Source organism: Phyllostomus hastatus, unplaced genomic scaffold (genome assembly GCF_019186645.2).
Source record: "Phyllostomus hastatus isolate PE091 unplaced genomic scaffold, TTU_PhHast_1.1 phas_contig_17, whole genome shotgun sequence".
In the NCBI taxonomy this organism is placed as follows: Eukaryota; Metazoa; Chordata; class Mammalia; order Chiroptera; family Phyllostomidae; genus Phyllostomus; species Phyllostomus hastatus.
Window position 1 is genome coordinate 719485 of NW_025333664.1, and position 27667 is coordinate 747151.

Consider the following 27667-nt stretch of genomic DNA (forward strand, 5'->3'; position numbering starts at 1 on the left):
TTACTGCCCTCGGGGCGAGTGTCCAGTGCCCAGGGCGCCTGAAGGAAGCAGAAGTTCCCCTGCGAGGTCGGCCGAGCGGGGCAGGCCGGCGCGGGGGCCTCGCGAGTCGGCGCCGATCCGATCCGCGAGGAGGCCGCACGTCTGCCGGAGCCCTTCGCCTTCCCGGACGGTGACCGCCTCGCCTCCCCTCCCCTCCGGCCCCTGTGGGCAGGTGCGCCCAAGCTGCTTGCGTTCGTGGGTGGGCCGCCGGGCGGGGCTCCTTCGCGCCGTGGGCTGGAGGGAAAGAGGCGCTGCGCCTCGCTGCTTTACCCTCAGAAGCCCGCCGACAGGAACCGGGCCACCGGCTGTTCCGCTGGCAGCCTCGGTCCCTGCCACTTGCGCCCCCCAGCTTAGGCCCCTGGGCTCGGCACATGGGGCGCATGCGCACGGGGTGGAGCCCGGGCCCGGCCTTTTCTGGTGGTTGCCGCACGGGGGCGCCGCTCACGGCGCGGGCGGCCCCTCTAGCTCCGCGGCATCTCGGTGGCGGGCGTGCTCCCTGCGAGCGGAGCGAGGGTGGGCCCTCTAGTCCCTGCGTCTCGGTGGCCCACGCCGACCCCGCCCGCGCGCTCGATCGCTCGATCGCTCCCCTGCTCGGTCGCTGGCTCGCTCCTTCTCCTGAGCCCGGAGGAAATGGCTGCAAGACTCTAGAGGCCTGGGAGTGGAGGTCAGTGGCGTTCGGGAGCCAGGCGGAGGGGCTGGCCGCCGCGGGCCGCACGCGGGCGCGGGCGGCAGGGCAGGGGCGGCGGCGCCCGGGCCCGGCCTGCCCAGAGCCGCGGCCTCGGCGCCGGGCCGCGCTCCCGCCGGAGAGAGAAGATGGCGGCGGCCGGGCTGCGGGGGAGGGGTCGGGCCCGCGGTGCGGGTGGGGGGCACGGGCCGCGGGCGGGCGCCCGGTCCGGCCACGGCGTCAGCGCCCTGACAGCCGGAGGCGCGGAGCGCCGCCCTGGCGCGCCGGGCCGACTCGTCGCCGAGAGGCCTGCGGCCCGCGCGGCCCTGGGACGGGTAGGATTGGCGTTCCCGGGCGGAGACCGTGCCCGGGACGTCTTGGGGACGCGGTTCCGCTCCAGGGCCGGTCCCAGCGTGCGTTCTCGCGGCGTCCGCGGGCCGGCCGGTTGTGACGGGGGCGACGCCTGCGAGGCGGCGCGGCGGGTGGGCCCCGGGAGGCCGGGCGGGCAGTGCGGGTGCCCCGGCGGTGGTGTGCCCTTCAGCCGGGCGTCTGGCGGCGGCGGGGTGCGGCGCCCCGTCGGGCTTTCGCCGGTGGGCCCTCCCGTCCGCCCCGTCCCTCCGTTCCCGCGCCCTCTGCTGCGGGCGGGGCCGCCAGGCGGCGGCGGCAGGTTGTCTGCCTGGAGTCTTGCCCCGGGCACTGGAGCGGGGAGGGGCGGCTCCGGGCGGCCGGGGTGCGGCGCCCCGACCTGCGCGGTGGCTGCTGGAGACGCCGAGCGCCGCCCGGGCCGGGGGTGACGAGGTCCCCGTCGGTGGCCCGCTGAGGGGTGAGGCCGGAGCCCCGTGCCCGGTGGCGCGGTGGGAGAGGGAAGGTGGGTGTCGGGGTCTCGAGGGCGCGTCCTCGGAATTTGCCCGCGGGGCCCCGCGGTGGCAGAGCCGCGCCGGGGAAGCGCTCCGCGGTTTTCCTGCGGCCTCGCTCCCGAGAACCGCGTGTTGGGCCCTGCGCTTCAGACACGACGGCCTGCGGCCTCCGGAACGAGCCCCCGGCCCCTGTGTGTTGTGTCCCGCGGGCGCGCGGTGGGGACGCGCGGGGTCGTCCGGCCCGCCCCGACCCTTTCTGCGCTCGGGCGGTGACTTCAGCCGCGGGGTCAGAAGCGGCGATGGGCGTCTTCCGTTTGCTTCCCGGTTTGAGGGCCTTTGCTTGGTAGCATCGGGCTCAATTCAGGCTGTTCTTGTGAGAAAGGGGGCAGGCACCAGGGGCGGGCGGCTGCTCCCCGCCTTCCTGTGGCCGGTGCCCGGGTCCCCCGGGTCTTCCCTGGCCGAGGCCGCGGTCGTGGCCGGAGCGGCCGGCGGCTGGCTGGGGCCGGGAGGTGAGGAGGTGCAGCCCTTGGGGGCAGCCCTGGTCCTGGGTTGGTCTTCGTGGGGACGAGTGGGCACCGGGGCCCCCAGTCCTCCCCGGCCGGGGGTCGGGGGTCCTGCTGTCGCCCCCAAAGCTTGTCTCCGCAGGCAGGTGGGCCTGGCCCCCCAGCAGCCCAGGGATTCTTCTTCCCGGTTGGGGCCTGCCCCATGGTCCAGGTCTCTGACCTTTTCTTTCTTTCCTTGAGATCTTACTCACTTCTTGGAAGGGAGAGAGAAAGAGGGGAGGTTAGTTTGTGAGAGAAACACCTGTCGGTTGCTTCTCATGCGCCCCCAGCCGGGAGCCCTGCCTGCAACCCAGGCACGCGCCCCGACTGGGGATCGAACCAGCGACCCTCTGGTTTGCAGGCTGGAGGTCAGTCCACGGAGCCACGCCAGCCAGGGTTTGACCCTCTGTGTGCTGCTGTCCACGGCACCAGGGACTCCGCTGGGCCCCCGTGGAGCGGAGACTGCTCTCGCCAGCTCGCTGTCGTCCATGGGTCGCCGTGCGCGGCCCGACCAGCCTCACGTGCGCACTCGCCTCGGCCGTCGGCTGCGGCCCCGGTCGGGGGCGTCTCCTGCTCAGGCCTCCATTCGCCCTCAGAGCAGCGACGTCCGGGGAGGCCGTCACCCGGGCTAGGGCAGGCGTTGGACGGGCGGCTGAGCGCCCGCGGCCCCGGCTGCAGGCGGGGCGTCCCCAGCCGGGGGCAGCGGCCGAGTGTGTCGTCTGTGAGGCGGGCGTTGTGGTCGTGCTTCCACGTGCTGACGGGCGCTGGTGTGGCCCTCTGCACGCCCTCGCACGCTCCACACACCCCGGGGAGGCTGGCCCTGCTGCGCCGTGCGTCACAGAGGTGACACTCGCGTGCAGCGTTACAACAACGCAAATGCTTGCGCAGAAGGCAGGAGCACCAGCCAGGGCACCTGCAGAAGCCCACGTCGCAGCCAGGTGCCCGTAGGGGGCGGCCTGGACGTGGGCCTGTGGCCAGGGTGGTTCGGGGAGGGTGGCTGATGAGGCTGACGCCTCTCCTCCCTCCACGCACCCGTTCCAGGGGCGCCGGGCTCCCCCGCCACAGCCTGGAAGCACGCTGGCACAGCGCTCCTCGGCCTCGCGTGCCAGTCTCCTGCTGGCGGGCGCCGGAGCCCTGGAGGCACCCCTGCCCTTTCCGGTTACCCGCCGGGGCGGGCGGGAGAGCCCGCGTGACCGTGGGGGAGGGCGAGGGGCTTGGAGGAAACGCTGGTGGGACGGGCGCCCCGAGGGGCCCCCCCGCCGCTCACCCGCATCGTCCGGGCTGTGCTCGCTGGTGCTGGCCACCCTCCCCACGCTCGCCCGCGGCTGGCGCTGCTGCCTGGTCTTGACTTGGTGACATTTCAGATGCCCTTTGGGGGGGCTGTGGGGTCACAATTGTCCCCGTTCCCCAGGCCAGAAAGTCACAGCCCAGAGAGGTGACCCGCTGTGAGGGCTGCAGCAGGGGTGGAGGCCGGGGTGTTCTGGGGTAAAGCCACTGGGCCCCTCCGCCCGCTCATCAGAGGACTCCGCCCACTTTGGGGGGCACGTTTTGGGGGGGCAGGACTCTCCCGGGTGCCATTGTCACGACGACCAGGGATGCTGAGTGGTCCCACCGAGGTGTCCCCGCCCCCCATGGAAGCGCAGGTCCAGGTAGCGCCTGGCCCTGGACGCCTGGGGGTGTGGGTGCAAATGGCGCCGTCTCCCTCTAGTTGAGCGACAGCCGCCCCCAGCAGCGCCAACAGGAGCGGGCAGTAGCCTGCGCGGGCCTGCTCGGACGCCCCGGGAAGCCCTGTCACCCCACTGCTGCCTGCGGAGTCTCAGCGGGGACCTTTCCCACTGCCCCACCCCAGAACCGGACGCGGACCTCTGCGGGCCCCGGGGGCGGAGGACCCCAGCGGAGACGCACCGTCCGCCGGGCTGGTCCCCAGGTCACGGAGCACAGCACCTGCAGGCCCGTGTCTCCTTTCCGGCCACGCTCGGGGCTCTGCGGGCCCGGGGCTGCCCCCGCCTCCTCGTCTGGGTGACGGCCCCCGAGGGTCAGGCCTGTGCTCAGGGGGAGCCCTCCCCAGGGGTCTGACGCCCGAGCCCCACACCCCGGGGAGCGCCCGCCACCCGGAGCGACGTCTGGTGGTGCCGCCCACGCTCGCTGACCGCGAACGGGACGCGCGCTTGCAGGTCACCACGGGTGCCTCTGGCAGGAAGCGTGTGCAGGACAGAACCGCTGGGTGAGAGGAGCGTTGTGTCCCGCGTGTGCGAATCTCTCTCGCGGCTGCTCCAGGGAAGAGGGCAGCGAGGCCCCAGAGCGGGCCGACGGCCTGACCTTGGGACCCGGGAAGGGCTGAGGGGCCACGCCTGGAGCCTCTGCTCCCACCGCCGCCGGGGAGGGCGGGGCCACCAGGTGGCCGGGCCCCGAGCCAGTCGGACGGGGCTCTTGGGGACGGCGGGCAGTGTCTTTGTGGTTCGTGATTGGCTTAACCAGACTTCTTTCCTCCCGCTCGCTCTTTGGGAAAAGGCTAGTTTGTGGTCACAGGTCAGCGTGTTTGGGGTACACCCTCTCCCCGAGTGGGCAGCCCCGTCGAGTGAGGCCGGGTGCCTGCTGGGCAGGGGCCAGGCCGTGCCGTGCAGCACGGTGCCGGCGGGGGCAGCGCTGAGACGGGTGTGGGACCTGCGGCGCCCCTGCTGCTGGCGTCCTCAGGGCACACCGCCGCCCACCTGCGCGGCTCCCGCTGCGGGCACACGGCGCAAGTGCCTGTGTCGGGGGCCGAGGTGTGGCACACGAATCTCCATGGGCGTGACCCCAGGGGACCACCCCAGGGTACAGGGGTCTCGGCAGTGCCCCTAGCTACCGGAGGGAGTCGGATTTTATTTATTTTAGAGAGATGGGAAGGGAGGGAGAAGGAGAGGAAGGGAAACATCCGTGTGTGGTTGCCTCTCAAGCGCCTCCTGCTGGGGACCCGGCCCGCAACCCAGGCGTGTGCCCACCTGGGAATGGAACCACCGGCCCTTTGGATCTCGGGCCGGCGCTCAGTCCGCTGAGCCACAGCAGCCGGGGCAGGATCGGGGTTTTTCATCAGGACCTGCAGGCTTGGGGAGCAGCCCCCGAAATGCCCAGCAGCGGTCACGGGCCCGTGGGCCCTGTGTCCTGGGAAGGGCCTGGGCACCGGGGTCTCCTGTGCCCCACCCTGAGAGCGCTCGTCGGGGCCGGCGAGGGGGGCTCTGTCCGGGGGTCCGGCCCCCGGCTGGCTGTCCTCAGGCACGCAGCGTAGCCACACTTGCCCCCCGTGGCGGGTTTTCTCGTGTGACCGAGAACCTGGGCCGGTCACAGGGTCGCCGAGACCCGGGGGTGGGGGCGGGGAAGCTGCATGCGCAGCGTTCGAGACCCCGCTTTCCTGTGCGCCGGGAGCGGCCGGGGGGCCCGCAGGGCGCAGGCACGACCCCGCTTCCTTCCCGCGGCTCCAGGCCCGAGACGGGGGGTGGGGGGGTGCGAGGGAGCCAGCTCCCCAGGTCCTGCTTTCAGGGCCTGGCCCCGTTCCCGGAGCTCCTCCCTTGTGACTGAGCCCCTCCTAGAGGCCCCCCGAGCGCCGCTGTGGGGGGTTCCACATGGGAGGTGGGGCACACATGCAGACCGCCACTGGAGCCCGTTGGGTGCAGAGGGTGCGGGGGACCGCGTGCCGGCGGGCCCACCGGGGGGGGGCCAGCCCCGCCCTGCAGAGCGTGCTGAGGGACGGGGTCGGCTGTCGTCGCCGCGCACCTGGGCAGCGGGGGCCGCACCCCGGGCTCCCCCCAGGCCCCGCGGGGTCCGCGCGGTGGGGCGCTCGGCTGCGTGGGACGGGCGCTCCGTGGCCCCAGCCCGACGGCTCGTGCGCTGCAGGCCGACGGTGGCCGCTGCTGGAGCCCGGGGTGCGGCCCTCTCCCGGCGCTGTCCCGAGGACGGGGCTCGCGGGGCTTGGCACGGCTGGGGACAGACTGCCTGTCAGTGGGGGCTGAGCTGTGACGGGCTTCCTCGGAGAAGTCCTTCCTCTTCCTTCCCTTTTGTGCAGCTCGAGGGACTGCTGGCTGGTGTCCCCGCGTCCCTCCTCGTCCACAGGAAAGGGGCGCCTACCGCCCGGCATGGGCACCACGCACCTCGGGGCGGCCGCCAGAGCCTCAGGCCGACTCGGTCACACTGGGCCTTCGGGGCGCGGGCTCTGGCTGGCAGGCCCCGGCCGTGTCAGAGGTCAAGTGGGGTGAGGGTTTGGGTTCACACAGAGCTGCGAGTGACCAGCTGGAGCTGCCCGGCTCGACCTCGCAACTGTCACACAGCCGGCGTCCGTGGGTTGCGTGTGAAGCGACACGTGGTGTGTGGGAGGGCACTTTCCGATTTGTTTGGAGAAAGGGGCTTGGGCAGCCCGGCACTGTGAGAGGCGGCGGGCGGGGGCCTCGGGGTGGCCTGCAGGCGCCGGTCTGGAGGGCAGCGCTCGGGTCCGCGGCGGGGGGCTGCACGTGGGAGCTGCCCGCACACCCAGAGCAGTGCCTCGTCCTGGGGCCGCGCGTCCCCAGGCGCCCTCTCCCGGACGGGGTGGGGGGCGAGGCTCGTCCTCTGTGGCCGTCGTCCGCCCTCCCCGCGGAGTGGGCCGGCGGGCGGGGCTGCTGCTTCCTGCAGCGTCCCCGACAGGGCAGCTGAGGGCTCGCCAGCTCCCGGATGAGCCCGGGCGGGAGCGGCCAGCGCCCGCACTGTGTCCTGGCGGCGGCGTTTCCTCGGAGCCGGGGCTCTGGGTCCGGCAGAGCCGTGGGCAGTGCCCGTGGCTTGCGCTCCAGTCTCAGCCCGCGGGTGAGCGAGCACCCGAGTGTCGGAGAGGTCGCCTCGGTAGTTGCGAGCCTTCTCCGCGGCTTCCCGGTGGCGGGTGAGGCTGTGTGAGGAGGCGGTGCTGGCGGCGCTGGGGGTCCTGTCCTCCTGGTCGTGCGGCGGCCGGTGCTGCGGGTGAGCCTCCTCGCGGCGCGGAGGGGGGGCGGGGATGCCCACCCGCCTGGGAAGCCCCGTGTGCACGCTGGCGGTGCTGCTCACTCCGCGGGGACCAGACTCCTGGGGCCCTGAGACCCCGAGGTCGGAGAGCCGCCTTCCGAGAGCCTTGGGGGCAGGGCGCACCCCTTGTCCTTGGGAGAGACCTGCCGTGGCGGTGGCGGTGGGGGCGCGGGTCTGTGACCGGCCCCCCCCTCCCCCCGAGGCCGGGGGCGCGGTGCCAGTTGCAGCCGTGCCGCTTCGGTCTCGCCTGCGTGAGCGGGCGTCCGGGCCGAGGAGGAGCCGGTGGGCAGGAGTCCGCTCCGCGGCCATCACGGCGTCCGGCCGAGGGGGCCGCGTCGTCGTCCGAAGCGACCGGACGGGTCTCGGACAGGCCCGTCCTCGCGCCGCCCCCGGCGGGAGTGACCCAGCTTCTCTGGAGCACTGTCCAGCACTCACGTCAGGTCAGACTCGGGTTCACCGCTCAGAGGAGCCTGGACTGGGCTTCCCTCCCCTGGACGCACGCCCCGCCCGCGCTGGGGGCCGTGAAGCGTGCGCGCGAGGCTTCCGTCCGGCCCCTTGGCAGGAGTCGGGCTGCCGGGGCGCTGGCTCCGCCCCCGTGAGCACCCGGGGGCCGTGACGCGGGCAGGTGGCCACTGTCGCTTTAAAGGGAGGGGCTTCAGAACGTTGGTCATTGTTCCGGGTCGCTCGGGAGACCGCAGTTGCGGAGGCAGTTGGAGTGGGAGGTGGGTCTGCGGGCCGGGCCCGGGGGGGGCCCGCCGACGGAGCCGTGTGCGGAGAGCGGGCGCCGCTGTCTGGCTCTGGAACGGGCAGGGAGGCGCGTGCCCCCCTGGAGGGGGCTCCCGGGGACCCGAGAGGGCGGGCGCTGAGGCCAGCCAGGCAGGGCCCTGGGGTGGGGGGTCGTGGGGGAGGGGTTTTCAGCGGGCGTGGGGCGGCGGGGGCCCAGGAGCGGGTTCCCAGCGTCGGGACGGCGGCGTTCGTCCGGTTTCGCTGCCCGGCCCTCTCACGCTCTGCACGAGCCGCTCTCGCGGGGGCCCCGTGCGGCTGGTCTGTCCCGCACCTGGGTCCCACCTCCCCGGACCCACGTGGTCGTGTGTTGGCGTGTTCACGTGGTCTGAGTCAGCGATTCAGGCGTGTAACCCCCCGCTCCCCTTCTTCCAGGAGCTCTGCAGGCACGGGCTCACGGCCACCTGCGTCGGCAGCGGCGAGCTGCGACTGTGGGGCGGTGCGTCGGCAGCCTGCTGTTGGCTCGGGCCCAGCGCCTGCCTCGGCCAGGCTCGTGTTGTGTTGAGGACTTCCGGAAAGTTCCAGGCTCTCGGTGTCTGGCAGGTAGGTGTCCCTGGTGGTAAGGAGCCTCAGCCAGACCTCGGGCGTCGGGGTGTCTGTTTTCCGGGTCTGGCGCGGCGCGCCGGAGGCGGCCTCGGCCTGGCCTGCACGTTCCCGGGCGCGTGGGAAGTGAGGCCGTGGGGATCGTCTGCTGCCCCTTCCCCAGACTCCCGTCTGTGGGCGCCCCGTCGAGGAAGGACTTGTCGGGGTTTCTGGCGGCCACACTGAGCACGCCGAAAGTGAAACAGACTCTGCAGACGAGACACGTTAGCTCGAGCTGGGGCGGGGAACGGTGTGATTCAGGGCGTTCGTCCTTCTGCCGGGGCCCGCGTCCTCTCTGGGGTGGGGCCCCTGCAGAGGAGAGCGCCCCCTGCAGACAGCCGCCCCCGCTGCAGGGCGCCAGCTCCCTCCCCAGCCCGCGGGGTCCCAGCCGCTCCGCAGGAGGCCTGCTGGCGTGGACCCCACGGGGGACCCCGAGCACCCCACGGGGGACCCCGAGCACGCCCCGGGAGACGGAGGGCTCAGCCCCCGCAGGCGGGCCGTCAGACTGGCTGGGAGCTCGCAGGAGCAGAAGCACTTGCTTCTCCTGAAAGTCCGAGTTCCAGGCCGAGGGGTCCGCAGTTTCATCGGCTCCCACCACGCACGCGTGGGAGGAGCACGGCCTTGCTGGGGTGGGGGGTGCAGCGCTGGGCTCTGCGGGGTAAAGCTTCCGGCCCCGTGAGGCCAGCACTGCCTCCTGGGTGCCAGCAGCGCGGGGTGCCCAGCCCAGGGTTGCCGGCCAGAGCACTCTGCTTTGGGGCCACCATGAGCCCCGGGTTAGTCCAGCTGTCACCTCAGGGACCAGAGACGGGGGTGGCACCCAGGCTGACGCCATGGCCGTTCCGGCAAGCTCCTGCGTGGTTGGGAGTGTGAGGCCAGGCTCCCCAGTGCAGGGCGCGGAGCCGGGCAGGAGGCGGGGGCAGGGGGGGTGCATGTGGTCCTGAGCCACATGCCCTCCGTGTCTCGAAGGTCTGCGCTCGGCACCAGCCCCCTGGGATGGAACGTGGCGCGGCGCCCGAGGCCCCGCTGGCGACTCCACGCGACTGAAGCTCGACAGCCTGGACAGGAGCTCTCCAGGTACACCTGCGCGTCCAGGCCGCCGCGCTCCAGGCGGCTCCCGCGTTCCGCAGACGCGGCCCCTCCCTGGTCTGTGGGGGGCGCGGGGGCGGGGGAGGAGTGGAGCGGAGAAACGCACCGGAGCCCCGGCCAAGCCTGGGAAGGGTCCCGGCTGCCTGCAGCTGCAGTGAGACCGCCTGCCCCAAACCCGTCCTCTCGTGTGCGAGGAGTCGGGACTCGGGGCGCAGCAGGACCCAGCCTGGCTGGGATGGGGGTCCCACACACCCTCTCCAGCCCGGCGGCTCCGGGCTCCGACCTGGGGCGGGACAGCCGGTCCTCGACCCCAGGCGAGAGTGCCGGCCAGCCGGCAGCCGACTCCGGTGCCCCGGAGCGAGCCCTGCCCCGGTCCTGTCCTTGCCCTGGGCCCGCGCCTCGCCTGGCGCCCCCTGCTGCCTCTTCCGTGGGCACTTGTCCGAAGCAGCCCAGTGGCACAGCTGTAGGTGTGTTGGCTGCTTCTTTCCACTCATTGAGAGATTTTATTTATTTTCAGAGGGGAAGGGAGGGAGAAGGAGTAGGAGAGAAACATCACTGTGTGGTCGCCTCTTGCACACTCCCTATGGGGGACCTGGCCCACAGCCCAGGCAAGTGCCCTGACTGGGAATCGAACCGGCGACCCTGTGGTTCACAGGCTGGTGCTCAATCCACTGAGCTGCACCAGCCAGGGCCGTTTTTCTTTTTTAATGTTCGATATGTAACAGTTAAGGTTCTCTTTGAGAGTCACCTTGCGTTATGTCCTGCAAAACACTTGAGGACATCCTGGTCACGGGCACTTGCCCCCAGGGGTGCCTTCACGGCCGGGGGGCAGGAGGGCGCTCCCGCGGCCCCCGCTCGGTGGCTCCCCGCGCCCCCGCTGCAGGCACAGCCTCGCTAACGCCGGTCGTGGTCTGGTTGCGTTTCCCCGTCAGGTATGGACGAGAAAGGTGGCCCGAGCAATGAGGAAGCCCCCAAGGTCATCAAACCCACCAGTAAAGAGTTTAGGAAAACGTGGGGGTTTCGGAGGACCACCATTGCCAAGCGAGAGGGCGCTGGGGACGCGGAGCCAGACTCTGTGGGCCAGCAGCCCCAGCAGCAGCAGCAGAGCCTTTCCTTGCGACGCAGCGGGCGCCAGCCGAAGCGGACCGAGCGGGTGGAGGAGTTCCTCACGACGGTCCGCCGCAGAGGGAGGAGGACTCTGCCCGTGTCGCCCGAGGACCCCGGCGAGCCCGCCTCCGGCCCGGCCACAGATGCAGAAACCGCCTCGGAGGGGAGCGTGGAGAGCACCTCTGACGGCAGAGGTGGGCCCGGGGCCAGCCCCGCGGGCAGCAAGGAGCGCCTGGCCGCGAAGGCCGAGGGAGGTGACAGCGAGGACGACACTTCGGACAGCGACAGCGATGGGTTGACCCTGAAAGAACTTCAGAACCGCCTGCGGAGGAAGCGAGAGCAAGAGCCAGCCGACCGGCCCCCGAGAGGCGCCCTGAGTCGCCTGAGGAAGAAGCGTCGGGAGGAGGGCCCGGCGGGGGCGGCCGGCATGGAGGCGGCCGACGCGGGGGACAGCTCCCCGCCGGGCCCGCAGGAGCCCGCGGCCGGCCAGGCCGCGAGCGACGGCCGAGAGAGGGTGTCGGAGGGGCGTGCGGCCCCGGGGGAAGGCCCCAGAGGCTCGGGCCGGCACAAGCCCGAGGGCGAGGCGTACGACCCCAGCGCGCTGTACTGCATGTGCCGGCAGCCCCACAACAACAGGTGCGTCCTGGGCGGGGGGCTGCGGGCGGCCCGGGGGGGCGGGCCCTCGTGCGGAAGGCGGCGGAGAGGCCTCCGTCCGGTGTCACAGCGGCAGAGCCGGGCTGGGCGAGCAGCCTGTGCGGTCACAGACGCGGGCGAGGTGTCCTTCAGAAGGGCCGTGGGGCCGCACACCGCACTGTGGTTGCCACCGGCCCTGCGGGGCTCCTCGCCACGTCGGTCTCTGCAGCCCCGGGTGGCCCGTGGCTGGCGTGGGGGGTGGCAGACTGGGTCGCTGCTGTCATCCCAGAGGTCTCGGGGCACTGCCCTGGTGCCGTTCAGGGGCGGGGGCCAGGGCCGGGTCCACCGGCGGGGAGAAGGGCACTTGCTCTTTCGCAGAGACGAACCGGAGCAGTGGGGGCCGGGGGCCGGGAGGGAGGCCTGCAGCTCGCTCGGAAGGCCCCGCGCAGACGCGGGGAGCACACTTGCTGCCGTGCTGGGGGCGGGGTGGGCCCCGCCCTCCTGTCCCCCCCTTGTCTGTGCGAGTGCGTGCCTTTAGTAGGGCCGGGGCGGACTTGGGTCATGGGTGATGCGTGGTGAGCTGGTGTGTGCTGGCACATTGATGGTGCGTGCCAGTGCATTTGTCACACATGCTAGTGCATTGGCCATACTTGCTCGTGTGTTGGTACATGCTGTAATTGATGGTGCATGCTAGCACTCTGGTGGTGCACACTAGTGTGTTGATAGCATGTGCTGGGACATGGATGACAACATGCTGGAACATTGATAGCACATGATAGCATGTTGGTGATATGGGGTGACACATGCCAGTGCACAGGTATGTGCTAGTATGTCACTACATGCTAGTACATTGATCATGCATGCTGACACATTGATCACTTGCTCCTGCATGGGCAGTATGTAGCAGTGTGTTGGTGGTACAATGATAGTACATGTCAGTACGCTGGTGACACCTGATGGTGTAATAGTACACGTTAGTGCATTGATCACACACGCTAGTGTGTTGATGGTGCGCGCTGGTACATTGATGGCACGTGAGGGTGCGTGATAGTGCTAGTACGTGGGTGGTGCACACTAGGACATTGTTCATAGGTGCTGACACATTGGCACACGTGCTAGTGTGCTGATGGCCCATGCTGTAAAATGGATGGTACATGCGAGTACACTGATAGTACATGCTAGTACCCTGATGGTGCTTGCTAGTGTGTTGATGGCATGTGCTGGTGCACTGATGACACCGTGCTGGTGCCCTGACAGTGCACGACAGCCCATTGGTAGTGTGGGGTGGTACGTGCCAGTGCATTGATGGTACACGCTGGTATACTGGCAGTACATCGATCACACGTGCTGACGTGTGGATCATATGCTACTGCATTGGTAGTACGTGCTTGGGTGTGTGTGTTGGTGGCACGTGCTGGTGCATCGATGGTGCATGCTAGTGTATTGGTGGTGCACGGTAGTAACGTTGGTCATACATGCTGATGTGTTGACCACATGCTAGCACATTCGTAGTACATGCTAGTGTGTTGATGGCACGTGCTGGTACATTGGTGGTGCGTCCTAGTATATTGGCGGCATACCGCAGTACGTTGGTCATGCATGCTGACATGTTGATCACATGCTAGTGCATTGGTAGTACATGCTAATGTGCTGCTGGTACATTGATGGTGCATGCTAGTATGCTGGTAGTACATACTAGTACACTGATGGCACGTGCTAGTGCACTGTGTGTTGGCACGTTGATGGCACGTGCTGGTACGTTGGCGGTACATGTGCATTGATCATGCGTGCTAGTGCATTAATAGTGCAGGCTAGTATGTTGGTGGCATGTGCTGGTACATGCTGGTACGTTGGCGGCACGTGCTGGAACGTTGGCGGCACACGGTAGCACACTGATAGCACACACTGTGCGCTGGTGGTGCCTGCCCTCACTGAGTGTGCGTGTCTGGTCTTCGTGCCCCCCCGGCTCCAGGTTCATGATCTGCTGTGACCGCTGCGAGGAGTGGTTCCACGGCGACTGTGTGGGCATCTCCGAGGCCCGCGGGCGGCTGCTGGAGCGGAACGGCGAGGACTACATCTGCCCCAACTGCACCATCCTGCAGGGGCAGGACGAGCCGCGCGCCGAGGCCACCGGCCCGCAGGGGGCCGGGCTGCCAGCCGCCGACCCCGACGGCGCGGACTGCACGAGCATGGGCACCGTCGAGCAGAAGTCCAGCGAGGACCAAGGCATCAAGGGGCGGATCGAGAAGGCCGCGAACCCAAGTGGCAAGAAGAAGCTCAAGATCTTCCAGCCGGTGGGTCCTGCTGGCGGGCGTCGGGGGTGGGGGGGGTGCTGGAGGGAAGGCCGTCCTTCCGCGGGCTCTGCAGGCCTGCCCCTCCACTCCGGGTGGCGCTCCAGCCCAGGCACTGTCACCGGGGACTCGGCACGTCCTCAAGTGTACTTGCTTGTTAGAAGGTCCCTCCTTCCGTGTTCCCGGCGGACCCCATGCACCCGCATGTCCCCGTCGAGTCAGGGAGTGCGAGTGGCCATGCGTCCCCGCGCCGTCCTGAGAGAACGGGTGCCCTGGCACTGGCATCGCTGGACGCCCAGGGTGGCGGCGGTGGCAGCAGCCCCCGCTGACTGGCAGCCTGGGGTGATGGTGACGGATTATCTTCGGGGGGGGGGCGCGGGGGGCCAGGCTGCTGTCTGTGGCTCCTGTCCCATCTGCCTGTGCCGGCTGTTGACTCCCTGCCCCCCAGCTGGGGCGCCGGACCCTCTGGGGCTGTGATCCTTCAGTCTCGCCTGTGGGCCCCGCTGCTGGGTCGGCTGCGGGGTCGGCTGCGGGGCCGGGGCCGGGGTGTGTGGGCGGCTGTCTCGAGGTGTGGCGGGCCCCGGGGGGAAGGGCAGCACGCAGCACCCCTGGGTGGTCGGGAAAGGTGACGGAGCAGTCATTCGGTCAGCGGGAAGGGTCACCTGAAGCTCGTGGTTCTGTCGTGTGTGTTTGAGGCCGAGTTTGTGTCTCCGTGAGCGGAGCTGGGTTCCGGGGAGGGAAGACAGTTGACTTGGCCCATGTGCACGTGAGGGTGCGTCTGCGTGGGTTCCGTCCGGACCACCAGCACGCCGTCTGCCGTTAGAGACGGCAGCCGCCGGCTCAGCTCCCGGTGCGCGGCAGACGCCGCAGACTGGGTGGGAAGGCACACGCTCCTCGCCCTGGGCTCGGTGTCTGGGAGCTGGAGACCAGGGTCCGGCTCGGCCGGGCCCTCGCTGGGGCTCGGCGGCGGCTGCAGCGCAGAGGCCAGTGGGGGCCGGGCCCTCGGGGCAGGCAAGGGCAGCGTCGCTTCTCAAGACGCCCACGCGGTTCAGTGTGCGGGACGTGCCCTGTGCGGTTTCCGTGGCGCCCGTCGTGGGTCTGAGAAGCAGGCCTAGCGGGGCGTCCTGGTCTCCCCGGCAGCCTCGCCCGCAGAACGGCTGGGGTCCCCGTCACGGCCCCCTCCCCCCACGGGAGGGCCGTCTGCCCTGTGAGGGGGCCTGGCTGTGGGCGTGGGCCGCCCTCCTGCACAGGGACGCGGGCGGCGAGACGGGGGCAGCGCCGTGCGCACCTTTCCCGGGCCGCCGGCCGCCGGCGTGCTCTGAGCCAGCGACTCGCATCAGACACGCCGTCGCGCCTCTCGACGGAGAGCAGTGCCCTCGGCACTGGGCGCCGCGCCGCACGGGCACCGCCGCCGCCGGGTCTGCAGCCACGTGTCCTGTCGTCCCGCAGGTTGCAGAAGGCCCTGCCGCCGCCAGGTGCATCGGGCCGGGGTGCTCGCGCGCGGCGCAGCCGGACTCGGTCTACTGCAGCAGCGACTGCATCCTGAAGCACGCCGCGGCCACCATGAAGGTCCTGCGTGCGGGGAAGGAGGCCAGAGCGAAGCCCAGAGAACAGGCCAAGGCCAAGGCCAAGCCCGAGAGGCTCATTCTCCCCAAGTGCAGCGTGCAGGTAGGCTGGCCCGGACCGCCCCTGCGGGGGCCGCCCACACACGAGCGTGTCCACGTCCCGGCCCTGCCGGCTCGTCTGCGGGGCGTGGGGGCGGCCGTGCGGGCGGGGCTTGGCCCTGCCTCAGACTCTCAGTGGGCTCTTGTGTTCCTTCTCTGTGCTCTGCCGGGCGGTCGGCGGCCGGCCCTGTCCTTCGGGCATCCGGCGCGGTGGGCGTGGGCCCCTAGGCAGGGCTCCCCTGACCGCCGCCCCCCGTGAGAGAGAGCCCTGGCTCCCAGACGCGGGGGTCGGGGTCGGGGTCTTGGGCACGAGGGGTCTGGGGAGGGCCAGAGTGTGTCAGAAGTAACGGGCACTTGCTCTGCTCTCGAGGGCCGTCCCGCAGTCAGCTCAGGCGGCCTGGCCGCGTGCTGACCACCACTGCTCTCATGATTCGCAGGCCTGGGGGGGCATCTCCTGAGATGTTTTCATGCTCACTGAGCCTTCCGTGGCCTCAGGTTAAAGCCGGTCATTCTGAGTCCGAGCTGCTGTGTCGCAGGAGCGACTGTGTGGGGTGGCCGACAGAGCGCGCAGGCCCCTGGGGGCCCCGGCTGCCGGGGGCCTCTGTGGGGTGGCGGGCGGCTCCGTGGCGTGCCTTCGCGCCAGAGGTCGAGCTGCAGGGCCAGGACCTCAGCCCCTGGGTGACGTGAAGGCGTCACACGGAGCCGCGTGCAGGGCCGGCCGGCGACGGGCAGAGCTGAGCGCTGCTGCTGCTGCTGCGGGGACTCGGCGCCCGTGCACGGGCGGGGGTGGGGGTGAGCGGTGGCCTGGCGCTGATCCGCCCAGTGACTGGGGTCTCACTGATTCCCCAGGCAGGCGTCAGAGTCTCCCTGCACAAGAGACCGGCTCTAGACAAGAAGGAAAACGCCGTGAAGAAGGCGGCGGGGGCCCCCGCGAGGAGCGAGGCCCCGGTGCAGGAAGCGCCTTGCGAGAGCAGCACGCCGTCCTGGGCCAGCGACCACAACTACAACGCGGTGAAGCCGGAGCAGACCGCTGCCCCGCGGCCGTCACTGTTGTGTAAATGTATGTATCTCCTAGGGTGGCCTCTGGACCCTTCCCCGTCTCTCCGCACGGCCGTCCCCTAGGGGCTGTCCAGAGCTGGAGGTGCGGCCACGCTCGGCGCGGCCGCTCCGAGGATAGACGCACACGCCCCGGAGCCCCACGGGCTCGCCTCCGCCTGCTCCCCACAAAGCCCGGCGGCTGCAGTGCCGAGTGGCGCCCGGCAGTGGAGGTCTGGTGTGTGTGTGCGGCCAGGCGCGGGTAAGTATCCGTGCCGTCGCCAGCACAGCGCAGCGGAGTGGGCACGCCTGCCCGCCACTCCGAGCTCAAGGCCGGTCCTGCGGCAGGTGCCTCTCCGTCCCCGCCCTGTCGGCCAGGCGGGAGCCCCGAGCTGCCCCAGGGCACCTGTGGGCGCCCCTCCCTCTGTGTGTCCTGGGGCTTCTTTCCGCCAATCAGCATCACACTGAGAGCCGGCGGCAGCCCCGGCTCTGAGCGGACAGAGCCCCCATGCCCAGCCCACACAGCACACACCCACACAGCCCGCGCCGCTGCGCTGCGGCCCTCCCCGGGCCGCGCCGGTCCCAGGTAAGTGGGTGCTGGGGCCCCTGGAGCAGACTGCCGCGGGGCCTGGACGCCGGGCCGGCCGGGTCCCGCCCCACCGCCATCCCCAGCGAGGGGTCAGGGTGCTGCCAGCCCGTCTTTGAAGCCCCTGACCGGCCAGGCAGCACAGTGTGCCCCTCTCCTCCTGCTGCAGCCCCCGCCCCAGAGCTAGGTTCTGGGTCTGCAAGTCGGTCTGTGGGGTGCCTCTCTTTCTGTGGACCGGAACTGTTTTTACTCCGTTTTTCATTGATTCTGTTTCTCTCCCTGTCTCACGCCTTTTTAAAGAGCCCTGCATTCCCCGGGCTGGACAGGAGCGAGGCTGCCTCCTCTCCGTCCCCTCTGTCACCGAGGGTGGGCCGTGTGGGCAGGGCTGAGCTGGTGGGGTTAGAGGGGTGCAACTAGAGGCTCGCTTCCAGGATGCCGAGGGCCCGGACCCACGTAAATTTCAAAGCAATGCTAGATTTTGAAACATAATTTAGAAACGAGTTGTTAAACACAGTTACCTGCGTGTATTAAAGTGCGCTTGACACACCTCAGGTTGTCGAGCTCAGAGTTTCATGCTGACAACGTCTCAAGTTTTCATTAAGTTCCAGCACCTCTACGAAGTAGCACTTTGACAGAGGCCGTGAACATATGTGAACACACGCACCACTCACGCGTGAACGGGTGGGGGTGGTCACGCTGCAGTCCCGTGTCAGCTCCGGGAGGGTCACAGGCACTCGGCGGGGTCAGGGACTTGGGCACAGCAGCCGCGGCCCTGGCGGCCGGCTCCCACCTGCTGACTAGCGCTGGAAGGCTTCCTGGGCACCTCGTGCGGGGCGGGGCGGCGGGAGGGCTGTCCTCTGACGCTCACCCACTGACTGGTCTTGGGGGCCTGACCCCTGCTCGCAGCCCGGCCCCCGTCTCTTCTCGCCTCTGCCCCCCACACCAGCAGCTCCTCGCTGGAGCGCGGCGGCGTCAGCGGGCAGGAAGTCGCAGCAGACCGAGGACTGGCCCTCCCTCCTCGCACACTGACCCCGCGCAGTGGAAACCGGTGGCACCCAGGACTGACCGCATAGGGGAGGCTTTTGAGCTAGCTGCTTTTGGTTTTGGTTTTGTTTTCTGTTGTCCCAGCAACATCACCTGCCCCCAAGATGAGAGGGGGGACAGTGAGAGGCACATGGGGAGGGTACCCGCGCCAGCCCGGTGAGTCGCTGCTGTGAACCCACCTCCGCCCCCCGGGCCACCCCTGCCGGCCGCAGGCCAGGCTCTGCGGGGCTGGCCTGGGCACTGGACCCTCGCTCCGCCCAGAGGGCCGCATGCCCTCCCGGAGGCGCTCTGCGCACCCCGTCCCTGGGACCGTGGGTACGAGGACGACACGGCAGGGGCCATGCCGGGGGCCCCTCCGTTCGATGGGGGTGGGCCCGTCTCCTCCTCCTCCTCCCATGAAGAGCATCGGCAGGGCCTCCGTGTCCTCAGGCGATCCCGTTGACAGCTGTCCCCACTGGACTTTTAAAATTGCTTTTGAGGTTGCCCGCACTTGTGGAGACACTTGCTTTTAAAGTTTCCCTCCCAAACCCATCACGCCTGTGCTTTCAGAGCCGTCCCCCGCTCCCCCCCCCCACACACACGCACTGCCGGCCCTCCTCCCGTTGCCGTCCAGTGTGCACAGGAGGGCTGCGCGTTTCTGTCCGGAAGGCCCCAGGGTGTTGCACAGCGCAGTGGGGCGTCTGGCACGCACAGGCACGGGCCCAGGAGTTGGGGACCCTCGGGCGGCTCCTTAGGGGGCTTCCAGGCCCGGGGACCTGAGCAGACTGTGGCTGAAGTGGGAGTTCTGAGAGTGAAAACAGGAGACCCCGCGAGGACCCGAGGACCCCAGTCAGCCCGCACCGTGCCCCCGGGCGGCAGGCAGCCCTGCCCCCAGGCCGGTGCGGCCCCGGGACGGCCACACGCCGGGCCCGGCTCCAGGAGCACATTGCACACCACCTCGGGGCCCACGTGTTTCCTGTCAGAGACGCGTGGAGGGTTCTAGCACCTGGGCACGTTCTGCAGACATTTAGAGGGAGGTGGGGTCCTGTGTGTTACCAGCCGCACGAGCCGTTTGCCCCTCTCTCCTCCAGGATTGTCCGAGGCAGTGAGATGTGGCTGCAGACAAAGCAGGCTTCACATTCACACCAGCAACCCCCCCCGCCCTGCCCCCCCCCCAGCCCCTCTCCCGTTACTGCAGAGCGCAGCCTGTCCTAGGGTCCTAGGGGAGGGCGGCTCGACCTCCACGGCGCTCCCGCGTCCCTGGCTGCCGGGGACATTGGTATTTCACACGTACCTTTTACAGCACTGAGATAGCCACCTGCTTAGGGAGTCAGCTCGGGGAAAGGTTTCACATGCACATGAACTCCCAACGTTGGGGTGAAACCCCTCAGCACAGGCGCTGCAGCCCCCCAGGGAGGCGAGCTTCCAGCTCTGACAGCTGCTGCTCTCACCTGCTCTTCACGGCCCTTCACGTGACCTGGCACTGGGTCCACCCTAACGCTGAAGACCGGTGCTCCGGCGGCACCAGTGCCTGCCAGAGTCCAGGCCAATGTGGGGGTGCCGCCACCGCGGTCCCCCACTGGGCCTCGGGGGTCTCAGGTGCCCTCGGGCCGAGCTGGGCATCACTTCCCGGCCTTGATCTCAGAGGCACAACCATGCACATAGTTCTGTTCTGAGCTCCCTGAGAACTCAAGAAGTACACTGAGAAGACGGATAAGTTTTGCCACTTCCGTTTGTTTAAGTGAAGGTGGGGGCGGCTGTCACTGCGGGCGGACCCCGAGGAGCTCCGCAGGAAGAGCGCCCAGGTAACTGACTGCCGCCCAGCCGCCCGGGCCTCCCCCCAGCACCCATGGGGGCCCAGAGTTTGCAGGGAGGGTGTAAGGCCCCTGAGCCCCATCCCGAGGCAAGGCAGTAAATGGCGGGCTCAGGTGGCGGTGATCCGACTGCAGCCTTAGGACCAGGGGGCGGCCTGGGACCAGCCACGGTAGCAGGAAGGCATTGGCCAAGCTCCCCAGGCCACCGCACCTCTGGGTTGTCTGCCAGTCCCCTTGAGTGACACACCCAGCTCCCGGGAGGCCTTGGTCACATGTCACCCTAGTCACGTTGAGGAATGGGACCTTTTTAAGAAAAAACAAAACATTTTTTAAAGATTTAGAAAGGGGGAAGGGAGGAAGACAGGAAGAGAAACACCAATGAGTGGTTGCCTCTTCTGCGCCTTGTACTGGAGACCTGGCCCCCAACCCAGGCACGTTCCCCGACTGGGAGTTGAACCAGGGACCCTTTGGTTCGCTGGCCAGCGCTCAGTCCACTGAGCCCCACCAGCCAGGGCTGGGCCGGAGTTTTCCTGCGCTGCCGATCCAGCGTGGATGTTCAGAACCCTGCGTAAGGCTGCAGACAGGGAGGGGCATCAGCCAGGGGCAGTGGGGTCTGCACGTGGGGTCTTTGGCAAGTGTCCCAGGAGAGGCCTGCACACCTCTGCGCCGAGGGCGGCTCGAGCCCGGCGCCCGGCAGGGAGCACACGTCCCAGAGCCTCAGCCTCCCGGAGCGCCGGGCTGCTCGGGGGCTGGTGTGGGCCGACAGAAGCAAGCCAGCGCTTCATTGTGCTGCTGGAAGAACAACTCGAAAGACTTGGGCAGACGCACGAAAGCCAAGTGATGTCTCTGGCTGCTGCTCGTTGGCTTCCCACGCTAGGAGGGCTCCTGCCGGGGACGCAGTTGCACGGGGGGCTTCGTGGTGCCCTTCCCGCCAGGCAGGCGGCAGGCCGGGGTGCAGCGGACAGGGTTCCCGCCCCCGCCGTGGCCCCCACGGTGGCCGCGAGTGCGACTGGGCTGCGGAGCCGGTTCCCGCGGTGGGGCGGGCTTCCTCAGTCGGCGGAGGGGCGCGCGGGGGAGGGGTGCGGGCCCAGCCCCGGGTCTGGGCGGCTCGGGGAGGGGAGGGGGCGCCCCTGCTGGGCCTCCAGCCACTCCTGCGCACCTGGAGTGTGGTGGGCCTCCCGTCGCCCCGGACCCTGGGTCTCGCTGGCCGTCCCAGCCAATCGCCCGCAAGCAGCGGCCGCCACAGGCGTCGGCCTGACTGCCTGTGGCTGGGGTTTGGGGGAAAGGGCCTCCTCTGGGTGGGACGAACTCTATGTAACGCAGTCTGTGGTCGAGGGGCTGCCCGCTGGGTGCGGGTGCTGGGCCTCTGCCGCGACGCCCGTCCCTGGGTGTGGGCGCGCGGGGCTGTGCTGGCCGGGCGCGCCCCCACGCTTGCCCCGGGTCCTCCTGCAACCCCACCTGGGCACCTGCACAGCCTCCGCGGGGGGGGCGGACAGGGCAGCACCGCCAGTACAGACCTGTGGCCTCTCGCTTCCACGGAGGCCCGCCGGTGCCACCCAGTGGCCACGCAGCGCCACAGCGCGCCCCGCAGTGTGCCAAGGGCCCCAGCTTCACCCGTTCCTGGGAAAGGGGCCAATTAGAGAGTCGCTGAGGGCTGGTTCCCGGGAGCCCCGGCCAGCCCAGCCCTGCGTGCGGCCTCGCCCCGGCCTCCCGGTCTCACCACAGACGGGGCCTGGCCCACGGGCGGCCCCACCGCCCACAGCTGCCGAGGTACCAGCTGGCTCCCCGGGTCAGCCGGCCGGGAGCGGGCAGCAGGCGGGCCCAGGTGTGGAAGCTGAAGGCCCCTTGGCTGCCGGGGGGTCCCATCAGGCCTGTCCCAGGGCGGCCTCCGCCGCCCCTGCTGACGCCGCCCGCTGAGTTCACTGGGCCGGTGGGGACTCGGGCAGCCCGTGGGGTGGCCCCTGTCCCTGAGGCCAGCCCAGCGCGGGGTGTGCTGCTGCTGCCGCTCCGGACCGGGCCCCTCCCCCCGGTCACCACGGCCCTCCCTGCCCTTCGGCAGAGCCGCCCGCGCCAGGACGGGCAGGCAGGAGTCTGAGCGAGGGCCTGCGGATCTGACTGGCGTCCACTCGGAAACCGCAGCGTGTCTCGCTGTCAGGGCCTTCCGGTGCCGTGCCAGGGTCCCTGTGTGCCCGTGTGTCCCCAGTGCAGCTTCCAGGGGGGCCGCAGGCGCCAGTGGGGCGGTGGTTGAGCGGAGGTGTCACGTGCTTTAAATGCCCCTCCGCCGTGGACGAGGGGCAGGGCCCGCCTGCCGCTGGAGTCCACGGCCTCCGACGTTTCACCCACGATTCCTTGGGTGACGGCTGCTGGCGCCTCCGGGGGTAGACGGGGCCGGGGAGGCTGACTTTGGAAAGGCAAGGGGAGTTCCACGGAACGGCCCGGCGGTTCGGGAAAGCTGTGCCGTGCGCTGTAAATGGGTCACGAGTGTTCGCTGCTGCTGCTCCCGGGTGACGGCCGTGTCCACGGCATGCCGGGGAGGTCCCGACAGGGGCCGTCAGCGGGCTCCCCCTGAACGAAGGAGGCAGCACGAGGCCCACCGGAGCCGCGGGCCTGGGGTTCTGACCTGGAGATGGGCCCCGGGCAGGCACCGCCGTGGTGGACACTGTCTGCCTCCCGACACGCCGAGAAGGCCATGCACGAGGCCTGGGCGGGCCCCACCGTCACACAGGTGTGCTGGGCGCTCGGGTCGGGCCCAGGTGCTCGGGGGCACCGGGGCCAGCGTTCCGGAGGGGGCCGAGGCGCTGCTCCGACCCCCGCCGGGCTGTGCCTGCGAAGGGCGGTGCTCGGCTGCTTCCAGGCCCCGGCTGGCGTCTTCGTAGTCCATCCCTCTGGCCACTGGTGCCTGGGACGCTCAGGCTCCTGGCTCCTGGCTGCTGCGCTCCTGCCCACCTCAGCCGCAGCCCCGTGGCCGCACCTGAGCCTGAGGCCCTGCAGGGAGGGTGCTGCCGCCCTCCTCCACGTCCCAGCCGGCAGAGGGGGGCTCCCAGGCGCTGACCCGTGGCGACTCCTTGCACGTGTGGACTCGGCCTGGCGAAGCAGCTCATGTGGAAAGCTTGCTTTCGTCTGCCCCTGCTGCCTGTCTGCCCATCCGACTGTAGTGGGCTGTGCCTAGAGGTCCAGTCCCACGAGAGCGAAGCCTCTAGATTTGGAGGTGTGACGTGGTGACAGCGTGGGTGACCACGAGCAGGAATGGTGGGCCGGCTGGCCGGCGCAGGCCTGGGGGCGCCAGGGCAGGGGTCAGGGGCTGTGAGGGCTTTGGGAGGAAGATGCGGCTTTCAGGTCAGACCGATGCTGGAGACCGAGGGCTCGTGGCGCTCTCCTGGCGTGGGGGGCCGGGCGGTGCTGCCGCGAACTTCGTGAGGCGAGGTGGCTTCGTCCCTCCTGCAGAGCGGAAGGAACGTGGGGGGCTCCCTGCGCGCTGCCAGCACGGCCCGTGCTGGGAGGGGGGAGTCCTCCCAGGTGGCAGCCTGGCCCTCTGCCAAGATGGGCACAGCTGCTGGCGGCGGCTGCTGGGGCGGGGCTGGGAGTGCTCCGGAGGGGCCGCCGCTCTGTGGGCAGGGCGGGCCCTCGGCGGGTTTCAGACGCCCCCATTCACGGGGGCAGAGGGGGGCCTGGTGACTGGCGACTGCGTGCTTTTTCGTCCCTGGGTGGAGTGCACAGAGCATCTGCCAAAGCCCCACGTGGGGCCTGGGAGCTCCAGAGGCTCACGCTGCCCGGGCGGTTGGAGAAAGGCCTGCACCTGGCTGGGGCCTCCTCCGCCGGCTCCTGTGCGGGCTGCTCCGCGTCCCGGCTAGCTCCCTGGGCCCACCTGCTCCCGCCGAGAGCGGCGGCCTCCCGTCTCCGCGCCAGCTGGGCCGGGCCAGTGCAGAACCTCCCACGCAGGTCGGAGGGTCGGGACCGTGTGTCCCGTCCCGTCGACAGCCCTCGCGCACCGCACGCGCTGCTGGGCGGTCTGACGAGCCCCCGCACGCAGCTGGGGGCCGCGAGCAGGTGAGGTCGCGGATGTGACGCCAGGGCCAGCTCGTGCCGACTCGGTGTGGCCGTGGCCAGCGCGCCCCCCGTTGCAGGCTGCTGCCGACTGGTCTGTGCTTCGTTCGCGCCGCCGCACTGACCTCTGCCCGAAAGAACGATGAGCACCTGGGGGCCCCACCCAGGGGGGCCCCCACCCACAGGGCTCTCGCTAGTCTTTCCAGAGCCTCGAGGGTCGGGGGAGGGGTCTGCCTGACCCTTCCTGCAAAGGTGGTGTTCAAAGCCCCGTTTGTAAAGACGGTGCACTTGAGGTCCTAGTGGGAGTGCTTCTCCCTTACCTCCCCGCGTCCGACGCAAGGTCTGCCTCTTGTCGAGCTCAGCTGGGGGCGCGGGCGGCCCTCGCCTCGGCTGGCTGGCTGGCGAGGCCGGTGCCACGTGACGGCACGGGAGGGGTTTCTTCCCGAGATGAAGCGTGGGCACGGCCCTCGGGAAACGCCGAGCCCTTGGTGCCCCCCCCCACACCCCCCCCCCGGGCCCCGGCAGGTGTGCGGTCCCCCCCGCCCCCCCCCCCGGCGTGCGCACCGCCCCCGGCCTCGCTGACCTGCCGTGTCTTTTGCAGCTTCGAAGGAGGACCGGCCCGTGGAGGGGGGCGCAGCGGCCGCGGGGCCGAAGAGAGGGGCCGCCCCGAGCCCCGCCACGGCCGGCAGACAGCCCTCGCCCCGGAGACTCCTGCCGAAGAAGTCGCCCCCTTTCGCCAACGCAGTCAAGCCGGCCGTCCGGAAGCTGCCCTCGGGCTTCCCGGGCACCATCCCCAAGCGGCCGTGGCCCTCGGCGGCCGCCCCCCCGGGCAGCGCTCCCTCCGCCAAGCAGGCGGGGCTGGGGCCCGGCGCTGCCGCGGCTGCTTCCAAAAAGCTGCCGGGCTCCACCGCCCTCGGGGGGGCCACCAGGAAGCCGATGGCGGCCTCCGTCCCCTTGGCCTCCCCGGCTCCGGGCCGCCTGGGGGCCTCCGGCGCCGCCCCGTCGCAGCCGAACTCCCAGATCCGGCAGAACATCAGGCGCTCCCTGAAGGAGATCCTGTGGAAGAGGTGGGCGTGCACTCGGCCGCGGCCGCCTGCCAGCGGGGCGCGGGGTGCTTGTGCCCGGGCTCACGCCGCCCTCCCGTCCGTCCCCTTAGGGCCAGCGACAGCGACGACCTGACGATGACGGAGAGCGAGGTGGGCAGGGTCGCCCTCCACATCGAGAAGGAGATGTTCAACCTGTTCCGCGTCACCGACAACCGCTATAAGAGCAAGTACCGCAGCATCATGTTCAACCTCAAGGACCCCAAGAACCAGGTATGTGCTGCCGGGGCCTGTGCGGGACGCCGGCCCGCCGTGCCCATCCCGGCTGCGGGTGCGCGTCAAAACACGCTAAAAACACACACGGAGACAGCCAGGTCCTGCGGGGGGATCGGGGCGGAAGGGCCACTCCTCACGTGGGGAGCGCCCCGTGTCCACACCCAGGCAGTTTTTATTGAGAAGAAACAGACTTAGTTTGTGGATTCACAGTCTGGCAGGAAAGGTCAGAAGATGTAAACAGCTTGCAAAGGCGGGAGCAGCACTCCTGCTGAGAACCCGGGCAAGGTTTGGGGTTTTAACACATGAAAGAGCTGCAGGTTCCAAAGGTTTCCTGCCTGTGCCTTCAAACCCCAAGTTAATAGCAGCCTCCAGCAAGCAGATCTCACAGGACCTTGCATCATCTGTGTCCTGGGCCTGATCACCCCGGGGGTCCCCCGTCTCCGGTCTGGCCTGCACCGCCCCGCAGGCCGGAGAGGGGCAGGAGACAGGCAGCCAGGGGACCTGGGTTTCTCACACCCAAGGACAAGGACTCAGGCTTCCGCAAAGCCGAGGGGGCAGGGGTCGATGTCCATCACCCCTTCACTTCCACAGCCCCGTGAGTCTCTTGCCTCAGGCCATCCCACGTGACCGCGTCTGTCTTGGGTTCGCTCCCTTTCTCAGAGAATCGCTCCCCGTCACGGACTGCCCATCAAGCCAGGGAAATAAGCTCCGTCCCCTCCGTGGCTCCTGGGCTCTCACTCAGCCTAAGGCCGGGGGGCCACAGCCTCCTGAGACCAGGCGGGGCCTCCCTGCCCTCTGCCCCGCAGCCACGAGGCCCGTCTGTCCGTCCCCACGCTCGTTCCCACACGCGGGCCTGCGGGGGAGCTGCACCACCGCCCCTGGGTGGCCCCAGAGCGGAGCCCACGTTCTTCCTGGGAGGGGCGCGGCGGCCCCACGTCTGGGCGGCCTCAGGCGCCGCTCCCGCCTGGGGCTGCGGCCCAGCGTCGGCTGCGCAAGCCTGTCTGCCCGGGCTTCCTTAGCCTCTCCCCGGGGCTCTGTGGGCGGGCGCTGTGCGCGCGGCGGGGGAGGGGCCCTCTGCGCTCGCAGCCGCTGCGGGCGGGCGCTGCCGGCCCCCGGGTCTCGGAGGCGGTCTGCCCGCGCGCGCTCTGCCCGCGGTCTGCGCCCAGCGAACGGAACGCTCGTTGGCAGGGCCTCTTCCACCGCGTTCTGCGCGAGGAGATCCCTCTGGCCAGGCTCGTGAGGATGAAGCCGGAAGAACTCGTGTCTAAGGAGCTCTCCGTGTGGAAGGAGCGGCCCACGAAGCCCGTGAGTGCCGGCCGCGGCCGGGGCGTGGCGGCTGCCGGGCGGGCGGGCGCCCCCGGACAGGGCGTAAGGCCGCGGCTCCCCTCCCAGGTGGCGGAGCCCAGGGCGAAGTCGCACCCGGAGAGCAAGAAGGCGAGCACCAGGCCGGAGGCCGTCCCCGACATGGAAGACTCGCCGCCCGTGTCAGACTCGGAAGTGAGTGCCGGGCCCGGGTCCCGCTGCGCGCTGCTCCGGGGGGGGGGGGCCGGGGGCGCGTCCTCGGGGCCCCGCCCCCGGGCGGACGGGGAGGCCGTGACCCAAGCGCATCCCCTCGCCCCGCACAGGAGCAGGAATCGGTGCGCGCGGCCCCCGAGAAGAGCGCCGCGCCGCCCCCGGACGTCGTCAGCAGCATGCTGAAGGACACGACGGGCCAGCACCGCGCCCACCTCTTCGACCTGAACTGCAGGGTGTGCACAGGTGAGCGGGCCGGGCGGGGCTGAGCTCGGGGTCGCCCCCGCCCTGCGGGAGTGGCTGTTCCTCCGCCGGAGGGCAGGTCGCGCCCGAACCGTGCGGGGCTCTCACGCGCCCTCCCTCCTGCGCCCCAGGCCAGGTTTCGTCGGAAGGGGAGCCGGCTCCGAAGCGACAGAAGCTGCCCGTGCCGCCCGCCAAGAAAGAGGATCCCAGGCCCAAGCACGACGGCGCGGCGTCCGAGCCGGCTCTCGGCCCGGCGAGCGACATGGCGCCGGAAACGCTGCCCGGGAGCGCGTCCGCGGAGGAGCCCGAGAGCACCGCCCCGCCCCCCTCGGAGCGGGGCCTCCCCGGCGCTCCGGGGGATGGCCACCCCGAGCCCTCCGCCCGGGAAGGGCCCTCCTGCCCAGCCCCCAGCGGGGTTGCCATGGTCACGACCGTCACCGTGTCTGGCCGCGACCCCAGGACCGCACAGAGCGCGGCGAGCACAGCCCCGGCCCCGGACAACACCCAGCCGGCCGAGGCCCCGCAGGACGTCCCGAAGCCCCCCGTGCTGGTGCCCAAGTCCATCCTGGCCAAGCCGTCCCCCACCCCGGAGCCCCGATACCTGCTGTCCGTTCCCCCGGCCCCCAGCATCAGGTGCGGCCTCCACCTGTGTCCCCGCTGCTCCTGGGCAGGTGGGCGGGCAGGCTGGGGGTGAGTCCGCACTGGGCTTGGGCACTCGGGGCGCCCGCTGCCGCTCGGAAATGGGGACCTGGAGAGCAGAGACTGTGGGTCACGCACGGCCCCTGGCCCTGCCGCCTGTCCAGCTGCTCTCTGTGGTCAGAGCGGGCGCGCGTGTCCCCGGG

General features: G+C 70.3%; 2 protein-coding genes across 2 annotated transcripts in view; one reads left to right on the forward strand and one right to left on the reverse strand.

Moving 5' to 3' along the window:
* LOC123814969 (basic proline-rich protein-like) lies at positions 1–7412 on the reverse strand. The gene is made up of 5 exons (XM_045833124.1): positions 6497–7412; positions 3947–4117; positions 2624–3070; positions 607–1877; positions 1–273 (listed from the first exon to the last, which is right to left on the reverse strand). Exons 1-5 carry the CDS (start codon positions 7410–7412, stop codon positions 1–3), a joined length of 3078 nt encoding a protein of 1025 aa, XP_045689080.1.
* The window catches only part of DIDO1 (death inducer-obliterator 1), a 34438-nt gene continuing 7331 nt past the window's right edge, over positions 561–27667 (forward strand). The window contains exons 1-13 of the mRNA XM_045832719.1: positions 561–703; positions 8262–8429; positions 9435–9542; positions 10487–11297; positions 13267–13588; positions 15035–15253; positions 16099–16309; positions 24353–24818; positions 24908–25067; positions 26259–26375; positions 26463–26567; positions 26696–26828; positions 26957–27458. Of these exons, the coding sequence (XP_045688675.1) occupies positions 10489–11297; positions 13267–13588; positions 15035–15253; positions 16099–16309; positions 24353–24818; positions 24908–25067; positions 26259–26375; positions 26463–26567; positions 26696–26828; positions 26957–27458 (3044 nt within the window). The 5' untranslated portion in view covers positions 561–703; positions 8262–8429; positions 9435–9542; positions 10487–10488. The remainder of the gene's footprint in view (positions 704–8261; positions 8430–9434; positions 9543–10486; positions 11298–13266; positions 13589–15034; positions 15254–16098; positions 16310–24352; positions 24819–24907; positions 25068–26258; positions 26376–26462; positions 26568–26695; positions 26829–26956; positions 27459–27667) is intronic.

What these genes read in the sequence shown, in the direction of transcription:
- LOC123814969 (XM_045833124.1), bottom strand. Translation starts at nt 7,412, where the DNA reads ATGGCCGCGGAGCGGACTCCTGCCCACCGGCTCCTCCTCGGCCCGGAC. An exon ending in CCCGCCCGCCGCCTCTCACA is followed by an intron (nt 4,118 to 6,496) that starts GTGCCGGGCTGC and finishes GCCGTCACCCAG; the next exon opens with ACGAGGAGGCGGGGGCAGCC. An exon ending in GGGAGCGATCGAGCGATCGA is followed by an intron (nt 274 to 606) that starts GCGCGCGGGCGG and finishes CTTTCCCTCCAG; the next exon opens with CCCACGGCGCGAAGGAGCCC.